The sequence below is a fragment of the Calonectris borealis genome, chromosome Z (genome assembly GCF_964195595.1).
Source record: "Calonectris borealis chromosome Z, bCalBor7.hap1.2, whole genome shotgun sequence".
Classification (NCBI taxonomy): Eukaryota; Metazoa; Chordata; class Aves; order Procellariiformes; family Procellariidae; genus Calonectris; species Calonectris borealis.
The window spans coordinates 48405888-48424948 of record NC_134352.1 but is presented as its reverse complement, the minus strand read 5'-3'; the positions used below and the strand labels follow the sequence as shown (position 1 = coordinate 48424948).

At 45.6% G+C, this 19061-nt stretch overlaps 1 protein-coding gene across 2 annotated transcripts in view; it reads right to left on the bottom strand.

The window, feature by feature from the left end:
* PCSK5 (proprotein convertase subtilisin/kexin type 5) overlaps positions 1 to 16371 on the bottom strand; it is a 260305-nt gene extending 243934 nt beyond the window's left edge. For both annotated transcript variants that reach the window (XM_075136217.1, XM_075136218.1), the window contains exon 1: positions 16174 to 16371. In XM_075136217.1, coding sequence (XP_074992318.1) covers positions 16174 to 16371 — 198 coding nt within the window. The remainder of the gene's footprint in view (positions 1 to 16173) is intronic.
* Between the last annotated feature and the right edge of the window lie 2690 nt (positions 16372 to 19061).

Below are 19061 nucleotides of genomic sequence, written 5' to 3'. Positions count from 1 at the left end.
ATAGTGCCGGAAGAGAGATTAAGGTTCAATTCAGCTTTCACTGGAATCAGTGGGATCTTCCACTGTATTTAACGAGAACTGCAATAATTTAATGAAATAAGCATTTAATGAAGAGCCTCAGTGAGGCCTACATTTTACATTAAGTTAGCATCCTAATGTCTAGGTTCATACACCAGCTTCTAAATTACTTCAGACTACAGAGAAAAGTCAAGGAGAACTGGTATCCAATTAATGATGAAATATGTGAATTTACTAAAACCAATGAAAAACAGGTCACAGCTTTCATACACTGTTATTTCACACATTTAAAGAATATTCCTTGGTGGCATTCTTGTTTGGAGAGCAGAACCTTACAAGCCGAGGGCTGAATGAATGCTTAACTGTGTAACTGAAAATAGATTTTCTTGGAGAAAGAAGAAATGTTTTTCCTGTATATTTGTTTAATGCATTGCTATTAAATATATAATACCAAAATAGTGAAATAAGGAAAAGCCGGTCAGTTAGAATGGTAGCAATGAATTGGATAAAACCATGTATTCTTCTTTATAAATGGATTTGCATTTCCATTTTGAAACATTTTTCATGTCAAATGAGTCCTACAAGATCAGAAACATCATGAAATCAACACAGATTCCAACCACCACTAGAATTGCTCAGTTAAGCGTGCAGTTAAGCGTGTCAGATTAATATTTATAGTTGCCAGGCAAGAAATGGAAATTACTCAAATTTCGCAAGATGGGAACAGTATTTATATACAAGGAAGCTTCCAAAAGAGCAATCTGTTGCAACGGTAGACCCATTTATTGGTAAGACCTGCGATGCCAGCACAGTCCAGGGCCCCTTTAGGTCACAGGATGGTTAACTCTTTTGGAAAGCAAAGCTCAGCAACCCTGTTTAATTCCAGTTATCAGTTTTCCTAGGCGATGGCTTTGTGATTTGTCAGTTGGCCATGATCATCATGCACTGGCCTAAGAATTATCGGGAGGAGACCATTCACTGACAATGGATACTTAAACTTCTCTGAACTGAAGCAAAGGTATCACTTGATCAGACAGGCAGAAAGGAGTAATGAGAGTAATGCAGAGATGGGCATGTGTCAGTAGTGTCAAGGAAATCCCAGACATTGTCATACATATCCTCTCTGGAAATGACCTCGTTCTTCAAACAGGTATGAATGAAATTTTACTAATGTTGTGCTTTCGACCCAAGGAGGGAGAATGATTTGGCTAACAAGGGAGCAAAAGGGAATCTTTCAAGAGGAAAACTGAAAACAGTATCATAGTTAATACCTGTAATGCTAGTTAGGGCTGGAGCTCGTTGTGTGGCGGTGATGGGACACATCTGGTCTGTCAGACTTTCTGATACAATTCAGAATTGCAAATGCAATTTCTAATGGGTATCTGCAAATGCATTTCTAATATTCATGCTAAAAGGCTACGGAAGCCTTTACAAACTGCAACCAAATACTGCTAAATTTCAGAGCTAAATTTCAGAGACTCTCTTTGAGGTCCAGTGAGAGAAGTGTTTTTCTCTAAAAGCAGAAAAATCTAATCTGAGCTGCAAGACCACTGTTCAGGTATCCGCATTGGCCCCGCTCCACTCCCAACTGGTAAAACTACTGCTCCTTGTGCAGGACGAGGCTTGATTGCTCAAGAGAAAACAGAGCTTATTCTGCAGTCTACTCCTGCAGGGAAGTGGTGCTACTCATTTCCAAGAGGGGTAAGGGAACTTTCTCAGCTTAAAGCCCTGCCATTGCTGTTCATTCATGCTTGGCTCACTGGAGCCTAGCATACTCACAAAGCGTCGGATTTTTTTCAAAGTTTAGCATTTGATTGATTTGTTTGCTTCAGTTCAGCTCAGATGGGTTACTCAAGATATGATACTTGAAGTATAAATATTCTGCAGTCCAGAGTGTGGAAGGAATATGGATGAAATAGCTGAATGAAAACACTCAGTAAATGAAAGTAACTGAAAGCAATAGAAGCAGTGGTATGAAATCTCTCACCTAAAAAACAGTTTTCACATTTCAGAACAGCTGGGTGACAAATATGATGTCAATTTTTAAAAGGAGATCTGAAGCACTATGGACTTGCAAGTCACTACTAGGCAAATGAGTAGAAACTAAGAAATAAGAGAATTAATGGACACTTGGATAAAAAAATGACCGCTCTGGAAATAGTTAAACAGAGGAAAATTCTGCCTTACAAATTTATTAGTGTTCTCTGAAGACGTCAAGCATATAGATAAAGATGGATAGATAGATTCACCCGCCTCGTGGATGAGGGAAAGGCTGTGGATGTGGTCTGCCTGGACTTCAGTAAAGCCTTTGACACCGTCTCCCACAGCATTCTCCTAGAGAAGCTGGCGGCTCACGGCTTAGACAGGTACGCTCCTCGCTGGGTAAAAAACTGGCTGGACGGCCGGGCCCAGAGAGTGGTGGTGGACGGAGTTAAATCCAGTTGGCGGCCGGTCACGAGCGGTGTTCCCCAGGGCTCAGTACTGGGGCCGATCCTGTTCAATATCTTTATCCATGATCTGGATGAGGGGATCGAGTGCTCCCTCAGTAAGTTTGCAGACGACACCAAGCTGGGCGGAAGTGTTGATCTGCTGGAGGGTAGGAAGGCTCTGCAGAGGGACCTGGACAGGCTGGATCGATGGGCCGAGGCCAACTGTACGAGGTTCAACAAGGCCAAGTGCCGGGTCCTGCACTTGGGCCACAACAACTCCAGGCAACGCTACAGGCTTGGGGAAGAGTGGCTGGAAAGCTGCCCAGAGGAAAAGGACCTGGGGGTGCTGACTGACAGCCGGCTGAACATGAGCCGGCAGTGTGCCCAGGTGGCCAAGAAGGCCAACGGCATCCTGGCCTGTATCAGGAATAGTGTGGCCAGCAGGAGCAGGGAGGTGATCGTGCCCCTGTACTCGGCACTGGTGAGGCCGCACCTCGAATACTGTGTTCAGTTTTGGGCCCCTCACTACAAAAAAGACATGGAGGTGTTGAAGCGTGTCCAGAGAAGGGCAACGAAGCTGGTGAAGGGCCTGGAGCACAAGTCTTATGAGGAGCGGCTGAGGGAACTGGGGTTGTTTAGCCTGGAGAAGAGGAGGCTGAGGGGAGACCTCATCGCGCTCTACAACTACCTGGAAGGAGGTTGTAGCGAGGTGGGTGTTGGTCTCTTCTCCCAAGTAACCAGCAATAGGACGAGAGGAAATGGCCTCAAGCTGCGCCAAGGGAGGTTTAGATTGGACATTAGGAGAAATTTCTATACTGAAAGAGTGGTCAGGCCTTGGAACAGGCTGCCCAGGGAAGTGGTTGAGTCACCATCCCTGGAAGTATTTAAAAGATGTGTAGATGAGGCACTTAGGGACATGGTGTAGTGGGCATGGTGGTGTTGGGTTGATGGTTGGACCCGATGATCTTAGAGGTCTTTTCCAACCTTAATGATTCTATGATTCTATATATTCTGGTTGGACTTCCAAAAGGCTTTTGACAATGTTCTTCACCAACAGCTTTTAAGAATTTAAGAAGCCATGGCAAGGTCTTTGCAGAAGCAAGCAATCAGTTGAAAGACTGAAAACAAAGCTGAGGAGTAATTAGTTACTTATTAAAAAGCAATTAGCTTCTCACAATGGGCAGAGGATGCTGCTGGAGTTCTGCTGGGGTCCGTGGCAGAACCTCTTCTAGGACCTACACTATTGCATAAAAAAAAAATTACATGGAAAAAGGAGTCAGCAATGAGGTATAGATGTCAGCTATTCCTAACAATCACAGATGTAAAGACTGTGGCTGACTGTGCGTAAGCTGCGGAAGGACCCTGCAAAACTGAGTGACGACAATAAAATGGCAAATGAAATCCAATGTAGACAAATGCAGATGAACGGATGTACAAACCTAACCTCACACTAAAATGAACTGTTTTGAGCTGCCCAGTACCACTGAGGAGTGATGATCTCAGGGTTATGGCAGACTAATCCATGGAAACTCAGCTCAGTAGAAGTCCCAACAGGAAATGACATAATAGACATGATCAATAAAAGTATGGAGAATAAAGCAGAGAACATGGCACTGTAAGAATAACCCAAGGTTTTGCCACACTTTAAGTACTGTGTGCAGTTCTAGTCCCCTCTATCCAAAGACATAGTAGAGCTGGAAAAGTTTCCAAGTGGGAGAAGAAGGATTGACAAAGATATGGTACACCCTCTGTATGGGGAATAGCTAAGCAAACCAAGACTCTTCAGTCTAGGTACGACACAATTTAGGAGGAAATACTATGGCATAAGAAGAGGGGACAGAGATCTACTTTCACCATCTCTTTCAGTACCCATCAAACAAAGCCAGTAAGTAACAAGCAAAAGAGGTGGTTCTTCATGCAAGTGAAGTAGCAAACTTTTAAAATCCTTGCCAAAGAATATTGTGGATGCTGAAAGTTTACTTCTATTTGAAAGACTGGACAATCGTCTGGACAAAAAAAACATCCAGAATTCCTAAGTACGCAGAAACCATATCCAGCTCAGGCAGTCTCCTGAGCTGAAAACAGCTGAAGGGAGTGTGAGGGAGAAGCATTGGATGCTTGTTTTGTTCATCATCTCCCACAGATGGTAACTTAACACCACTGCCATAGGCAGGCAGGCTAGATGGATCTTCTAACTGACCCAGAATGGCCTTGCATCTTTACAGGTCTATTTGAATAAAGGCTGTTCACATGAATAAAAATGTTACAGGAACTACTTCTCTGCACCCTAGATGTCTGGTCTAAAGCCTCTACTGGCTTTAGAGGTGCAACACAGCATGCATTTTCCTTCCTGTTTGTTTTTAAGACATCAGGTTACTGTGTTAATATGTTCTACAAAGAAAAGCTCAATAAAAGCAAAAAAATGTTCTCTAGGTTTATCCAGAGGGAGGCTATATGCTACCATTGATTAAGCTAAATATTTAAAAAAGGAGAATATTATCCAATTCTAGGCTTGAATTTCTGCCACCCACCACTTCACAGTAACACTTTCACTGCCCACTAAGCACTCTTGCACAAAACCCAGTGGTTTTACTCCAGTTTGAACACGAATGAATAGGAGAATGTAGCAAAGGTTTTAATTGGGACTTGTAACATCTCTACAACTTCAGTTTGGCCCTGGAAAACAAACATAAATGAGGCCTATACCCTGCTGGCACAAAAATGTCTCTAAAAAGAAAAAAAAAAAGGAGAAAAACCATAACTTGACCAAAAATGGCCCCTTGTTGTTTGCTATCCCTCATTTAGAAGCATGCTGTCTCCCTCGGAGCAAATTCCTTCTATATGGAAGAGTCTGTGCCTGGAATTTTTTTCTGACCTAATTTGTTTAGAACCATATAATCCATGATCATGCCTGGCTAACGTGCCTTTTACAATCTCATCTCCATCATACACCATCATGTAATCCAAAAGAATTTCCACAACAAGCTATTCTGGCAGGATTTCATGGTGTAGCTCTGTTACTTTTCTGGACTTGCCAACGTTTCATTCCAAAGAGTTTTTCATTCTGCAAGTATCAATCAAATTGGGTCCAGCATGTTGCCAAATAATCACTTACTGTCTTAAGCTATACATCTCTGGCAAGCAGGATTCTGTTTGATCATATTTTTTCCTGTGTTTGGCAGGTGACAAAGAGCACCACAGTTCCTCACTAGGGACCGTATGATTTATTCACATCCATGGCCGACATATCTATTTTTCCACTTTGTGTTTTTACAATTCATCATTTAGAGAGGAAGAGAAAGATACACTGGTCAATCACAGAACACAGCTGCAAAACATGCAAATACGATACTGGAAATATCTTGCCTGACAAAGGCTGAAGAATTATTTATGACATTGTACAAAGCAGTGGGGAGGTTGTATCCAAGCTGGCCATCTTTTCTGGTCAAGGCAAACAGATGTCAATCAAAACACAGCAACTGGGATGACCATGGGAGTGGGAAGCCTATCTTCTAATAGGAAACCAGAAGCTACAGAAGCAAAAGTAAAGGCTGGTTCCCCCTGCAAATGTGCTGGAGAAACAGACGAGCCACTTAAGCACAAGAATAGATATACACTGGCCATGACTAAATTCAGTCTGCAAGCTGGAAGTCAGAAGAAAAAAAAAGCTTTCTAGATTGAGAACAAGTAATAAAACCACTTTTAAAACCACTTAGTTTTAGACTTGTTTAAAACTGGGGTAAAAAATCTACTTACAAACACCTTAAGGTATGTAATAGCAATCACTGATGATCCAGTCCAGTCCAATATCCTTGCGATTTTTATATTTATTTTGAACTGATACTTTGCAAATTAAAAACTGTATCTATCTTCAAGTACTACTTGATTAACAGTCCCCTTCAAATTCCTGAAGTAGGGCACAAAATTAAACTATGGAATAGTAGGTCAAAAATATGTAAGTAACATTGATATATTGATATTTATTACAGCAGGGCAGCAAACTACTACCTGCCAGAGTTCCTCTAGAAACTGTTTTGGTCAATATTTCAACTAGTGACTTGAATATTGGCATAGGAAAGACACCTATTAAACATAACATACAGGCAGAGAGGATCTGCAAGCATGTTGCGGGGGCAGGAACAGAATTCAAAACAAACTGAAACTGTAAAACGAGGTCTGGAAAACAGGGCAAGATTCAGCAAAGGCATATGCAAAATACTATATCTAATCAATAATAATCTACTGGACAAATTCAGGCTGGAGAACAATGGGATAGGAATTTGGCAGAATCAATCTGTGCACCATAGTGGATCACAAGCTGAACTAAGTCCACAATGTCATACGGCTACAGAGTAGACAAACACCGTAATGGGGCATGTAAATAGGACCGCAGTCCTCAGGACAACTGAAGCAATCCTTACGGTGTACTCAGCTGTAACGCTCTAGCAGCTGCTTGGTCAAGAAGATGAGGATCACTTAGAAAGACCAGAGTCAAACAGCAAGACTGGTAAGTGAAAGCCTGACCTATGTGAAACAAGCAAAAGGACTGGGCTTGGATGAAAGAAGACAAAAGTGGGTGGCAGGAAGAGTGGAACGCTACAACTTTTCTGATGCTGCTACTCTTTAGGATCAGAGAAACAAGAAATGCAGGCTTTGAACTGCAGGAAGACAGATACGGCTTAGACTTCACTGAGGCAAGGAGGATAATGAGCCACTAAAATCGACCATGCCCTGGCACTGTGGAGCTTCCTTACTGAAGATCTTCAAAAACTGGTTAAATGTGGGAAAGATGTGGGCATAGCTGATCCTCCTCAAGGGCCCTGTGATGGACAAGCTGATCTGTAGAGATGTGCCCCCTGCCCTTCATGTCTACAACTGTCAGCCACTGTCAGCCAGAGGTCACGTCATACCAGAGTTATGACACACTACTGATTTACCTTAATATGTTTTAGAGATTTCTTCTGGTTCTTCCATTTTAATCTAGCCTGTCCCCTTATTTATGTATTTTGTTTAAGAGGAGCAGTTCCCACAAACATTGCCATTTGTAAGTTGAGCTTGCAACTAATTGTTATTCTTAAAAGTATAATTTAGTGTGTGTTTGCCTAAGGGCTTTAAATAAAAAATCATAACATAATTTGTAGCTTGACTACTATGCTGTTAAATGAGATTCTCATCTTCCCTCATTTTGTAACAACATAAAAAGACTATCGGATTGCCTCTACCACCAGAACCCATTCGGCACATCCTTTTCTTCATCCAACTCCTAATTAAAGCTCACATTTAGTAGTAGTAAGCTCTGCTCTCTCTCCCTCCTCCCTCTCATTTTTAACTGCACAGACAAGAGAACTACGGCTAAGTATGAAGTAACTAGCCATGTATTCTCCAACATGTGCTGGTTTTCTGGTTTTGGGGCATGTGAGCATTTGCAAGAATGTTGTTTCAGTGCTTACATTTTCGAAAGATCTTTCTATCAGGTGGTTATTCTCTACCAGTCCCTAAATGTACTTTTTTCTGACATGAATAAGAGAAAATTCCGTTTTCCTTGGTGTATCTGTGTAACTCCCTACATCTGCATGTGCATGCAGCTTAAAGCACACCTAGCTTTGATTCTTTTAATATCGTAGTCCTGGTACTTGCATCTTTAATACTCCGGACTTCGTTAAACCTATCCCAGGTATTAAATTTTAGTAAGAGTATACTCTGTTTCAGTGCTGTGACCACACAGGCTCTTAAGGGGTATGTCTCTTCTATTAACTGTCTATACTGTTATTCTGGCATAGCTGAACTTCTTTGCACACAGAGGCCTACCATCCTGCTTTTTTGAGTCATCCATGTAAGGCAGTGGAGATTATGGCAACAAACTCCTTCCTTTGCTGAAGACAACCACCACCTTACTTTAGGCTCTTTATCTTAAAATAAGTTCCCTTTTCTCTTAACTGAATGCTTTTTTTCTAGTCTTCCAATTTCAGCTACTTAGTTTGCAAAATTTCCTTTTGCCTCCCATCAGGAATAGATTTGGAAAATGGAAAACAGCCATTCCACCCATTCTTTCTGATCAATTGATCTTGTTACACAACATTATCTCTGTGCCATCACTGGGACCTCAGGTTTGAAATGAACTAATATTTATTAACTCTTTGTGTGAGTTGCTGGCTTTAAATCTCAATCTTTAACTCCCAATTTAAAAAAAAAAAAAGCAAAAGCTTTTGGCGACTTGCATCAGCATTTACATTATCTAAAAAACCACATCTATATATCTAACAGTGACTCCTGGTCCACATCTCAAGCTTAGCACATTTAGATGTCTTTTGGCAAACAGCGTGTATTCCTTGGAGGAAGAAAATTGGAGGGAAAGGGTAGTCTGTCACTTGCCAAGGGAGGGGAGTAGGCCACTAGACCCTGGAAGAGATCAGAAAAGAAAAATTACTGGAAGAATACAATTAGGAGAGGAAAGATGTGTTCTGCAAAAAGTGCTGACCCATCGTCAGTCCCTGTCTAGAATTAAGAAAGAAAAAGGAATAGGAGGATTTAAAGTTGACTCCTATACTAATTAAGAAAGCATTTATCTCCTCTATTGTTGGAGCCACAGATAAGATATCTTTATCTCTTCCCATTCTTCCATCATCTTTGGTGTATCAGCTGTTTGTTCTCCTGCTCTCCTGCACCTTCAAGGGAAGTCCCCTGCCTGAATGAGAAACTCCTGGCACCTGATGACAGCAACCTGAAACTGATGAGGCACCACTTTCTAGAAGATCCCAAACTTAGAAAACCTTCCTTATTTTGAAGCCCACACATTTCAAATTAAAATACTCATGTGGCCAGAGTCAGTTACTGGTGCTCCTCCTCTTTTATCTATATAAACAAAGAAATGAGGGGAAAAAGCTTAAGTCAATAGCTCAAGAGCACAAAAGGCTTCAGCCTGATACAGGCCAGGATGCCGTTGGCCTTCTTGGCCACCTGGGCACACTGCCGGCTCATGTTCAGCCGGCTGTCAACCAGTACCCCCAGGTCCTTTTCCTCTGGGCAGCTTTCCAGCCACTCTTCCCCAAGCCTGTAGCGTTGCCTGGAGTTGTTGTGGCCGAAGTTGAATCTCATACAATTGGCCTCGGCCCATCGATCCAGCCTGTCCAGGTCCCTCTGCAGAGCCTTCCTACCCTCCAGCAGATCAACACTCCCACCCAACTTGGTGTCGTCTGCAAACTTACTGAGGGAGCACTCGATCCCCTCGTCCAGATCATGGATAAAGATGTTGAACAGGACCGGCCCCAGTACTGAGCCCTGGGGAACACCGCTCGTGACCGGCCGCCAACTGGATTTATCTCCGTTCACCACCACTCTCTGGGCTCGGCCGTCCAGCCAGTTTTTTACCCAGCGAAGAGCGTACCTGTCTAAGCCGTGAGCCACCAGCTTCTCTAGGAGAATGCCATGGCAGACAGTGTCAAAGGCTTTACTCAAGTCCAGGCAGACCACATCCACTAACTTTCCCTCATCCACGAGGCGGGTCATCTGGTCATAGAAGGAGATCAGGTTGGTCAGGCAGGACCTGCCTTCCATGAACACGTGCTGGCTGGGCCTGATCCCCTGGTTGTCCCGCACATGGCTTGTGAGTGAACTCAAAACGAACTGCTCCATAATCTTCCCCGGCACCGAGGTCAGGCTGACCAGCCTGTAGTTCCCCGGATCCTCCTTCTGGCCCTTCTTGTAGATGGGCGTCACATTGGCAAGCCTCCAGTTGTCCGGGACCTCCCCTGTTAACCAGGACTGCTAGCAAATGATGGAGAGCGGCTCGGCAAGCTCCTCCGCCAGCTCCCTCAGTACCCTCGGGTGGATCCCATCCAGCCCCACAGACTTGTGAGCGTCCAGGAGGCGTAGCAGGTCGTTAACTGCTTCCTCTTGGATTATGGGGGGTTTATCCTGCTCGCCATCCCTGTCGTCCAGCTCAGGGGGCTGAGTACCCTGAGGATGACTGCTCTGACTATTAAAGACTGAGGCAAAGAAGGCATTAAGTACCTCAGCCTTATCCTTGTTCTTGGTGGTAACATTGCCCCCCGCATCCAATAAAGGACGGAGATTCTCCTTGGCTCTCCTTTTGTCATTAATACACTTGTAAAAACATTTTTTGTTGTCTCTCACGACAGTGGCCAGGTTGAGTTCTAGCTGGGCTTTTGCCTTTCTAATTTCCTCTCTGCACGACCTAACGAGATCCCTGTACTCTTCTTGAGTTGCCTGCCCCTTCTTCCAAAGGTGGTAAACTCTCCTTTTTTTCCTGAGTCCCAGCCACAGCTCCCCATTCAGCCAGGCCGGACGTCTTCCCCGCCCGTTCTTCTTACAGCACATAGGCACATTTATGCCAATTGTATAAAATGCTACACAGACTATATGTTTAACCCTCAGGAGCTGCCAACAGTGAAAGAAACTTACCCAAAAGTCAGATTCTTTGCCCTAAGAGAAAGGTCTGCTTAATGCAGCCACTGCAAGATAGAAGGGTAAAATATGTCAGCAAGGAGCTGCTGGGAGGTGCAGTATACCCCAAATTGCTCTATCCAGTGTGTAACTTGGAACAACTCCTTGGCTGCTTTGCATTATACTACCTTATCACAGTCCCAGAGGGCTTGCTAGTCCAGACCACTTTCTTAAAAGACCCATGCAAAAAGAATAGAGGCAATTTGTTTTACATGAGACAAGGATTTGCTTGCTAGAGAAACTACTAATTGCACTTGAAGGGTAGGCCAGAAATGCCTGTGATGCATCAGAAAAGGGGAAAAAAAAAAGTCAACTCTATGCATCTAAGTCCTGCTATTGCACCATGTTTGTGCTATTTTAAAGCCCGATGAAACACGGGAGACCTTGGGCCTATTCTTTTGTAGCTTATACTGATGCTTCACTGTGTTTGCCTCATCGTCCTTAATACACCTGTAGTTATGTCACAGAAATTACATTACCAGTAACCAAATACTCAAGCCTAAAGTTATGGGACAGGCCTTTAATAGGCCTTAAATGAAGACCTGTTAATTTGAGTGTCAGCTCTAGTAGGCCCTACTGTCCAAATCAGAAGCTCCAAATTGCAGCAAGCAAAATCACGGATTTTCTGAAGGATATCCTGCCCGCTTGTATCGGCCAGTATGGTGACCTTCTGCCCCTGTTTTTGTGATACATAACCTTCGTTTAATCCTGTGGGGAAAAGAGTTTTCCAATGGAAACTGAGTAGCAGTTGATAGAAGATAGGTCTAAGTTGCTGCTCTGTGCTTTTCCAAGCCATAGATGAAGAAAATTAACAACAGTCTCTCTAGATTCACTGCAAGAACTCAAATATCCTTGAAGAACAAGCTTCTATGTCTACCGTCAACTTCACATTGGTAATGGTAAGGAAATATAGGATAAATGAGCAGTACGTTGGAGCAATTTGTAGGAAACAAGAACCAGAACATGTAGCCTGGCAAAACACAGAGTAAAAGGGATTCTTTCTCTGTTGCGCCGTGTCCCCTAAAAATTAATGCAAAACTCCTCTTTTCAATAAGCAGAGAAGCTAAAGCTTCAAATTTCTGTAACAAGAGATGGAGACCATAGAAAAAGTTTGAGAGCAACTGGAGTCTCCCAGAAGCTGTGAGTTGCAGGAGTTCTCGATTGCTCACCAGCAGGTTATCTCAAGGCCTCTTTTAACATCCCTTTCTGCCACCTATTTCTGACTGACTCGTCCAGTCATTTAGATAGGCTTTGTAGCTTTCCTGTCATCACCATGGCAATGACTTAAGAGGTGTTTCAAGACTCAACTGGATATTCTCCAAATCACACGAGCATCAAAAAAAAAGGGAAAGCTAAATTTTGCCTGTTACCAGGAATGCACCAAATAACAAAAACTGGGAGAAGGGATGTTGTCTGGTGTTCACCATTCACAGCCTTCCTGGGTCTACCGTCTTGTCTCCACTGATAAACTTAATATTCCTTTCAATGCCAGTTTTCCACAAACACAACCCAAATACTGCCTACTGTTAACCGTTTTACTCCTAACCTACCCTAATTTCTCTCTCTTCCATAGCACTTTGCATCTCCACTCCTGTAAAATTAACAGGGTGGCTGATAAGAATAAGACCTTCAGAACCCCTCTGTTTTCCACTATTCCCTTCAGCTCTAATCATGCAATTAACTGTTGTCAGAATACTCCTGGTTTGCAACTTTGCAACTGCACCTACTTGACTTTCATTTTTTATACACAGTTTCACTACTTCTTATCTTGAATATTTTAATTCCATTACTTTCCTGGGTCATTTGTACGGTTCTTTGGGCCAGCCATAGTGGGATTTGGATTTAGCTTTTTGCACTTTCTTATTAAAGGTGAGCTCACAAATTTAATTTAACCAAAAATATTATCCTTAATGCATTTCACTAGGTTTTTTAAATCTATTTCAGATTATTTTTGGATGTGTATTTTTATGAGATTTGTAATTACCTTCTTCAAGCAGAAGTAAACAGCTTAGCTCTTACGGACACTTGCGGCTTTAATTATAATATTTCAGCTTACCTAGAAGAGATATTATCTGCAAAACCAGAGTTTAATTGCCTGGCCAGAGCTGCTACAATATACAGACATTAAGCATGTGAAGTCCTGCCTTTAACAGAGAATTCTGCTTACTGGTTATCTCTTTCAGTGTTTTCATAGTGTATTCAGCTAAGAGAATGTCTTTCAACATCTCACACCAAATACAGATTTTTAAATTGCTTGCAGTTGCTTCTCAATAATAATCAGTAGATTCTTGCCCCATTCTCTCATTCTTTTGCTCTTCCTGTTCTGTGTCAAATATCTTCCTTCTTTTCCAAATCTATGCAAAAACGGGCAAACCTAACTCCAGTCCACACTATTCCTGACTTTCTCTCTCTAAAAGTTAATACTTTACTCCCTTTACCCATCTTTATCAAGTGATACAATCTACAAAGAGTGATCGATAAGCTTCACAGAAAAGATGCAAATTTTTTTGTATTTTCAAGAAATACAGTTACAGAATTATTTTACATAGACTTTGAACCATATATTTACGTGTTAAACTATGTATAATCAGACCACAGCCATTTGGATTATTTTATGAACTCTGAATTCTCATATTATAAATTCTACCTAGTGACCAGGTCAGTCTGATGAAAGCTGTATAAGCACTAGCTGGGAATAAAAGAACAGATATTAGACTGACCACCAACATACTAACAAATGTGCTGTCACAAAAATACTATTTGGAGATGATTTTGCAAGAAATTATCAGAAACTTAACACTGGCCATCATAAAAAGATACCCATGAAAGGAAACTCTGCATAAGATGGTGCAGATGCACACCACTTCTTAGAGTAGGTAACTCTGATGGTAGAGCATGGCACAATGACCAGTTAATCCAATCCGAAATACATAGAGGAATACATATGGGATTTCTTCACATATGCCCACCGCTTGGTTCTTGTTCTTAAAGGCTGGTTACAGCCAGAAGACGAGGAATCACCCATCAGTCTAGTTCATGTTATTACTGAAGTTTTCTTTCTCATGCATCCATCATTTAACATTCTTATATTCGTCTTCTACTTGCACTTTCCCTATCTGCATAACTAAGTAACGGTATTGGCTCCCTTCACATATGCTCTCTTTTCATCTGTATAGCCAGTAATGCATTTTCCAGTTTTTCATTATTTATAGTCTCTATTTTCTCTCATTCCCATCTGTATACCTGATCAGTAATGTATCTATTATTAATATCTCATAGGTGTATACATGGCACTTTCACTGACACATAAGAAGCAATAGTGCCTTACTACATTCTTTCCTTAATTCAACATGAGGTTTGGATGTGCAAGGTATAAAAAAGCAGGCTCTGAGTTAGCCAGCTGGCCTGACAAAAGACAAAAGGGGAAGAAGTCCATCCTCCAACTAACTGTTGCTTATTTCAGCACCATAAAGGCCCAGATAGGAACACAGAGAAACAGCTTGGGCAAAAGATGTGTGCAAGACAAAAAAGACATCAATGCAAAAAACTTTGCACTTGGATTCCTAAACGGCAGTTTCAAGGTGGGGGTTTAATTTTGACATGAAAGCTCCCTCATGAATTTTTGTGCCTCCAAGTGGGAATAACACTTCCTACCTGCACAAGTGCTTCAGGAGGGAAGTTGGTACTCAGTTTTTCTAAGTAACTGCATCTTTACACATCATGTTTTGTGCTACCTCAGTGTCATTTTCCAGCTTTTCTTATGTAAATTATTTATCTTAATAGACTGCACAGCTGTCTTATTCAGGCTTGCAGTGATTGGGAACAGTTGAGATGAGCGCTTCAAACTTTTGAGTCAGTGATGCAGTATGTGGGAACTCATTCTACAACACAAATAAAAATCGTGTCTCACTTTGATCCGGTTGATGTAAAAGGCCTGTTGTGTAAACGCAGCTGTGTTTTTGTGAATCTCCTGTATAAAATGAAGCCTTCTGTACCTGTAAATGCTAATTTCTAAACTTTCAATTCATGCAGTATAAACTACTGTCTAGAAAGACTGTGCTTGGATGTTTGCACCAAAGCGTGCAACGGAATTATTTTTCAGGCACTCACCTAGCTAAACCTGACATACACAACTCATATTTTGAGGACAGTCGTCAGGAAAGCTTAGGATACCAGGCACGAACTGTCAGAAAAAGTGATATTTGGACATTTTAAACAGAAACACTGCCTAGCTGTAGCAACGAGGGATTTTTCAGCGTGATGGGATCCAGTGAGAACCAGGTGTTTCCTCACTTGCAATTCCTGGCCCTGGCTGGATCCAAGAATTTTCTCACGGGGTGATCTGTGATCTAGCCAGTCCAGGTGTTTCCAGCGAAACACCTGCGGGCTGCGAAGGTCTCAGGTGCTGCCCAACCGGCCGGGCGCGTGCCCGGGAAGCTCTGCCTACAGCGCAGGCATCCGAGAACGACTTCCCTCCCCTCGTTTCACAACAAACCCGGCGGTAAGCTAGCGGGCTGCGGGACAGCAGCGCCGGCCGCGGCGGCGGGCGGGCCGCCTCTCACCCTGGGGCAGCCCCGGCCACCTCGGGCGCGCTCTCCTTCTTCCCGGGCACCGGCGGCGGCCGCCGCACACCCGGCAGCCGCCCCGGGCCACCGGGGCCGCTCCTGTCACCTTTTCCTTCCGCATGCCCCGCCAGAAGGGGGGTCGGGACGCCCCCCGCGGCGGGCCGGCGGCCGCAGCTGCCACGTCCTGGCTGCTGGGGAGACGGGCGCTCGCTGCAGGACGAGCTCCTCTTGCATCGGCGGTTTTTTCCTTGCAGGGGGGGCAGGAGGGCGCCAGGCGCGGAGCGCAAAGTTCAGCCGCCGCGGAGGCAGCGCGGCGGCGCGCAGACCGTAGCGGGGCCCCCCGCGCCCGGCCCGCGGGCGGCTCCGCGGCGCGCGCCCCGCTCCGCACCTGGCCGCGGAGGGGGCGCCCCGGCTCCGGCCCCTCCAGCGCGGCTCCGGCGTACCTGCCCCCGCGCATCACTTCCACCGGCCCGCGGCGGGAGGCTGGGGCGGCGGGGGGTCTTCGCGGGCCACCCCGCGGCGGCGGCGGGGCCGGGGTCGTGCGGCGGCCGCGGAGCTGCCCGTCCCTTGCCCTTGCCCCTGCCCCGGCGGCGCAGGGGCGGCGGCAGCGGACCCTGCCCGCCCGCCTGCCCGCCCGCCTGCCTGCCGGCCGGCCGCGCCGCCGGCACCCGCTCGGAAGTAGTTGTAAGGAGGGTTACCTGTCCTATATTGACGTATCCGTATTTGCTAGCTATCCGGTTGGCCTCCGGGAGCCCCCCGGTTATCCGCACAGCCCAGTGGTTGGTGTAGAGGCGCGTCCTGCAGGCGGGCAGCAGGAACCCCAGCAGCAGGGTGAGCCGGCAGAGAAGGTCCCCGCCGCCTCCGCCTCCCCAGCAGCAGCGGCGCTTCCAGCCCATCTTCTCCTCCTCCGCACAAAACCCCCACAAAACTTCTCCTTCCTTCTTCCGAGGCTCTTCTCCTCACCTCCGGGCGGCACCGGCGGCTCGTCCTCCCAAGTTACCCCGAGGAGGAAACTAGGAAGAGCTTGGAGTAGTGCATTGAACCGCCCGGGGGTTAAATGATGAGGGGTTGGGAATAATGGTTATAATCGGTGATTACTGCTGTCCCCTCCTCCCGCCGCTCTTCGGGGATTAAGTAACTTGCTTGGAAAGCTTCTCTCACAGTTTCTGAGCGCCAGCTTCTCCCTCTGTCCCCAGCTACATGGGAAGTCGTCTCTCCGCCTGGAGGAGGGCTCCTTCTCCCTCTCTCCACGCTTCCCTCCTCTCTGACTTCCCCCTGCCAGCGATCTTCTGCCTCCTCGCCCGCGTCTGGCTTTTCCTCGCTCTCCCTCTCTCCCCTCTTGCCCGGAGCCCGGGAGCAGCGCGGCTGCGGCGGCAGGCGGTGTGTGAGTGTTGGCAGCTGAGCGCCTCACTTCACTCCGGCTCGGCCACCTCCCTCTCCCCTCCCTCCTCCTCCTCCTCCTCCTCCTCCTCCTCCTCCCCCGCCCTCCCTCGCTCCCGCCCGCCCGGCAGCGCCGAGGGCCAGGGGAAATGGCAGCCGCGCCGGCCGCGCGCTCCGCCGCCCCCCGCGCTCCGTGGCCCGCGGCTACCGCCGGCCCCGGGCGCCGCCGGCCCCGAGGGCTGCCCCCTCGCCCCCAGCGGGTTGGGAGGCCGCCGGCGGGGCTGCGGCAGCCGCGGCGAGGTGCGAGGCCTGCGGCAAGGCCTCGCCCCCGGCACCGGCTGCGGCCCCCGAGCCCTGCCCCCGCGGGGTGCCGGGGGCGAGGAGGGGCCGCGGGCGAGCCCCAAAGCTGCCCCACCGGCAGTTATGGGCTGCGCCTTACCAGAGTCTGGTGGCCGTTACTCCACAAGCGTTGCTCGGCGTCATTTAACGTTGAACTGTCCTCCAGAGTCCGCTCGTGGTCACGACGATCGGAAAGGAAAGTGAGCGGCTGCCGCTCAGCCGAGGAGCGTGGTCCGAACGAGGAGCACGGCCTCTCCGGTGCTCCCTCATCCCCGTCCCTGTGCAGCGTGGCCGCAGCCCCTGCCACCGTGCTGGGAAGCGCTTCCAGCCGCGGAGCGCATGCGGCCCTGGAAAAGGTGCTGCTGGTCGTGTGGCGGCCCAAAGGCCACCAGCAACAGGGGATGCCTGGGTGGGGTGGGAGAAAACTCGTGTCCACCCACGCCCAAACTGTCACTTACCGAACTAAACCTTAGAGCCACCACAATGGCTTTGGACAACCTATAGATCTGCTCCCTTTTATTTGAAAGTAAGAATAAGCATCTGTAAGATTCAGTCCAGCAGACGCACTGTGAAGATCCATTACAGGTTGTGAAGGAATTTGAACACGAGAAGTACTGTTGTAACGTACTAACGTAAATGTTGCAGGTTTTTTCCTCTGAGGAACCTAAGGTGTCCTACAAAGTCAGGCAGCCATCATTCTCCTTTTCACGGGGACATGACGTATGAGAAGTTAAATGCTTTACAGAAAGTCATACAGTAACACGGAGTTTCTTTTCGCCTCCCCCAAGACCTGTGCTCCTACCTTTAAAACCACTGTTTTCCTAATAAAGTAGAAATAGTAAAATGCAGACAGGCCAAAACCACATGTTCCATTTTAAACCATTCTCTGCCGTAAGTTCATTCATTTTCCCCCTAAACATCAGTGCTATATTAATGACTAACATCTTCCCACATTCTGTACTTCTTTTTAAAGGGGAAAAAAGGGGGAAATCCATTCTCTACCTCCCTGTTTGTTCTGTGTCTCCAAAAATTTACTTGCCAGTGATTAGCTTTTCCCTGTTAGTATTTTCTCCTGTAGTTTGCATTATCATTTGCTCAGTGTATTACAACGTAACATTTACTCCTGTTTGTAGGTTCAAGACCTCGACACGGCTCACCTTCCCTGGGATTTCACAGGTGATGGCTCACTGTTTAGCAAATCATTCTTCTACTGAAACTACAATTAACACTCTCATTGGATTCATCAGGAGCACTGTTAGGCCCAGACAGTTACATCTCGCAGCTAATATTCATAAATATACAGTCATTGAATATGACATTAAATCTCCTCTAGCAATTAGCCCTCCTTATTGATTGGTTCCATGATAATTCCACAGGTCAGCTCACTTCCTATATCTGGAGTGCTTGAAATGTGTTTAATCATGAATGACCACCTCACTGAAGCACATAGCAATCAATGGGTCACAAACCTGAACCTTACGCAGTCTCAGTTTGTTTTTCTGAAGAGGATAAATTAAAAATCTATTTTCTGATCTTTTCTCAGTGAATTTTGCTGTTGTTTTGACTGCCTTATTTCCTGCTATAGATAGTGGGGTTTTTTTCTGGCACAAAAGGAACAAACTGCAAGCAAAAAATAAAGCCGTGCTGTCATGTATCTACTTCCAACTTGGCTTATGTGGCAGTGTTTTATACACAGGCACCAAAGCCACTAGGAATCAGTAGATTCCACTAGGAATCATTGTCCTCAAGTATCTTTACCTAATGCTGCATTGCATCGCGTAGCCTAACAAAAATGATGTGTAAGTTATGCTATATCCAAAAACAGCCTCTGAAAAAGGAGGTACGTAGTCCTTAGAGGCATTTTTTC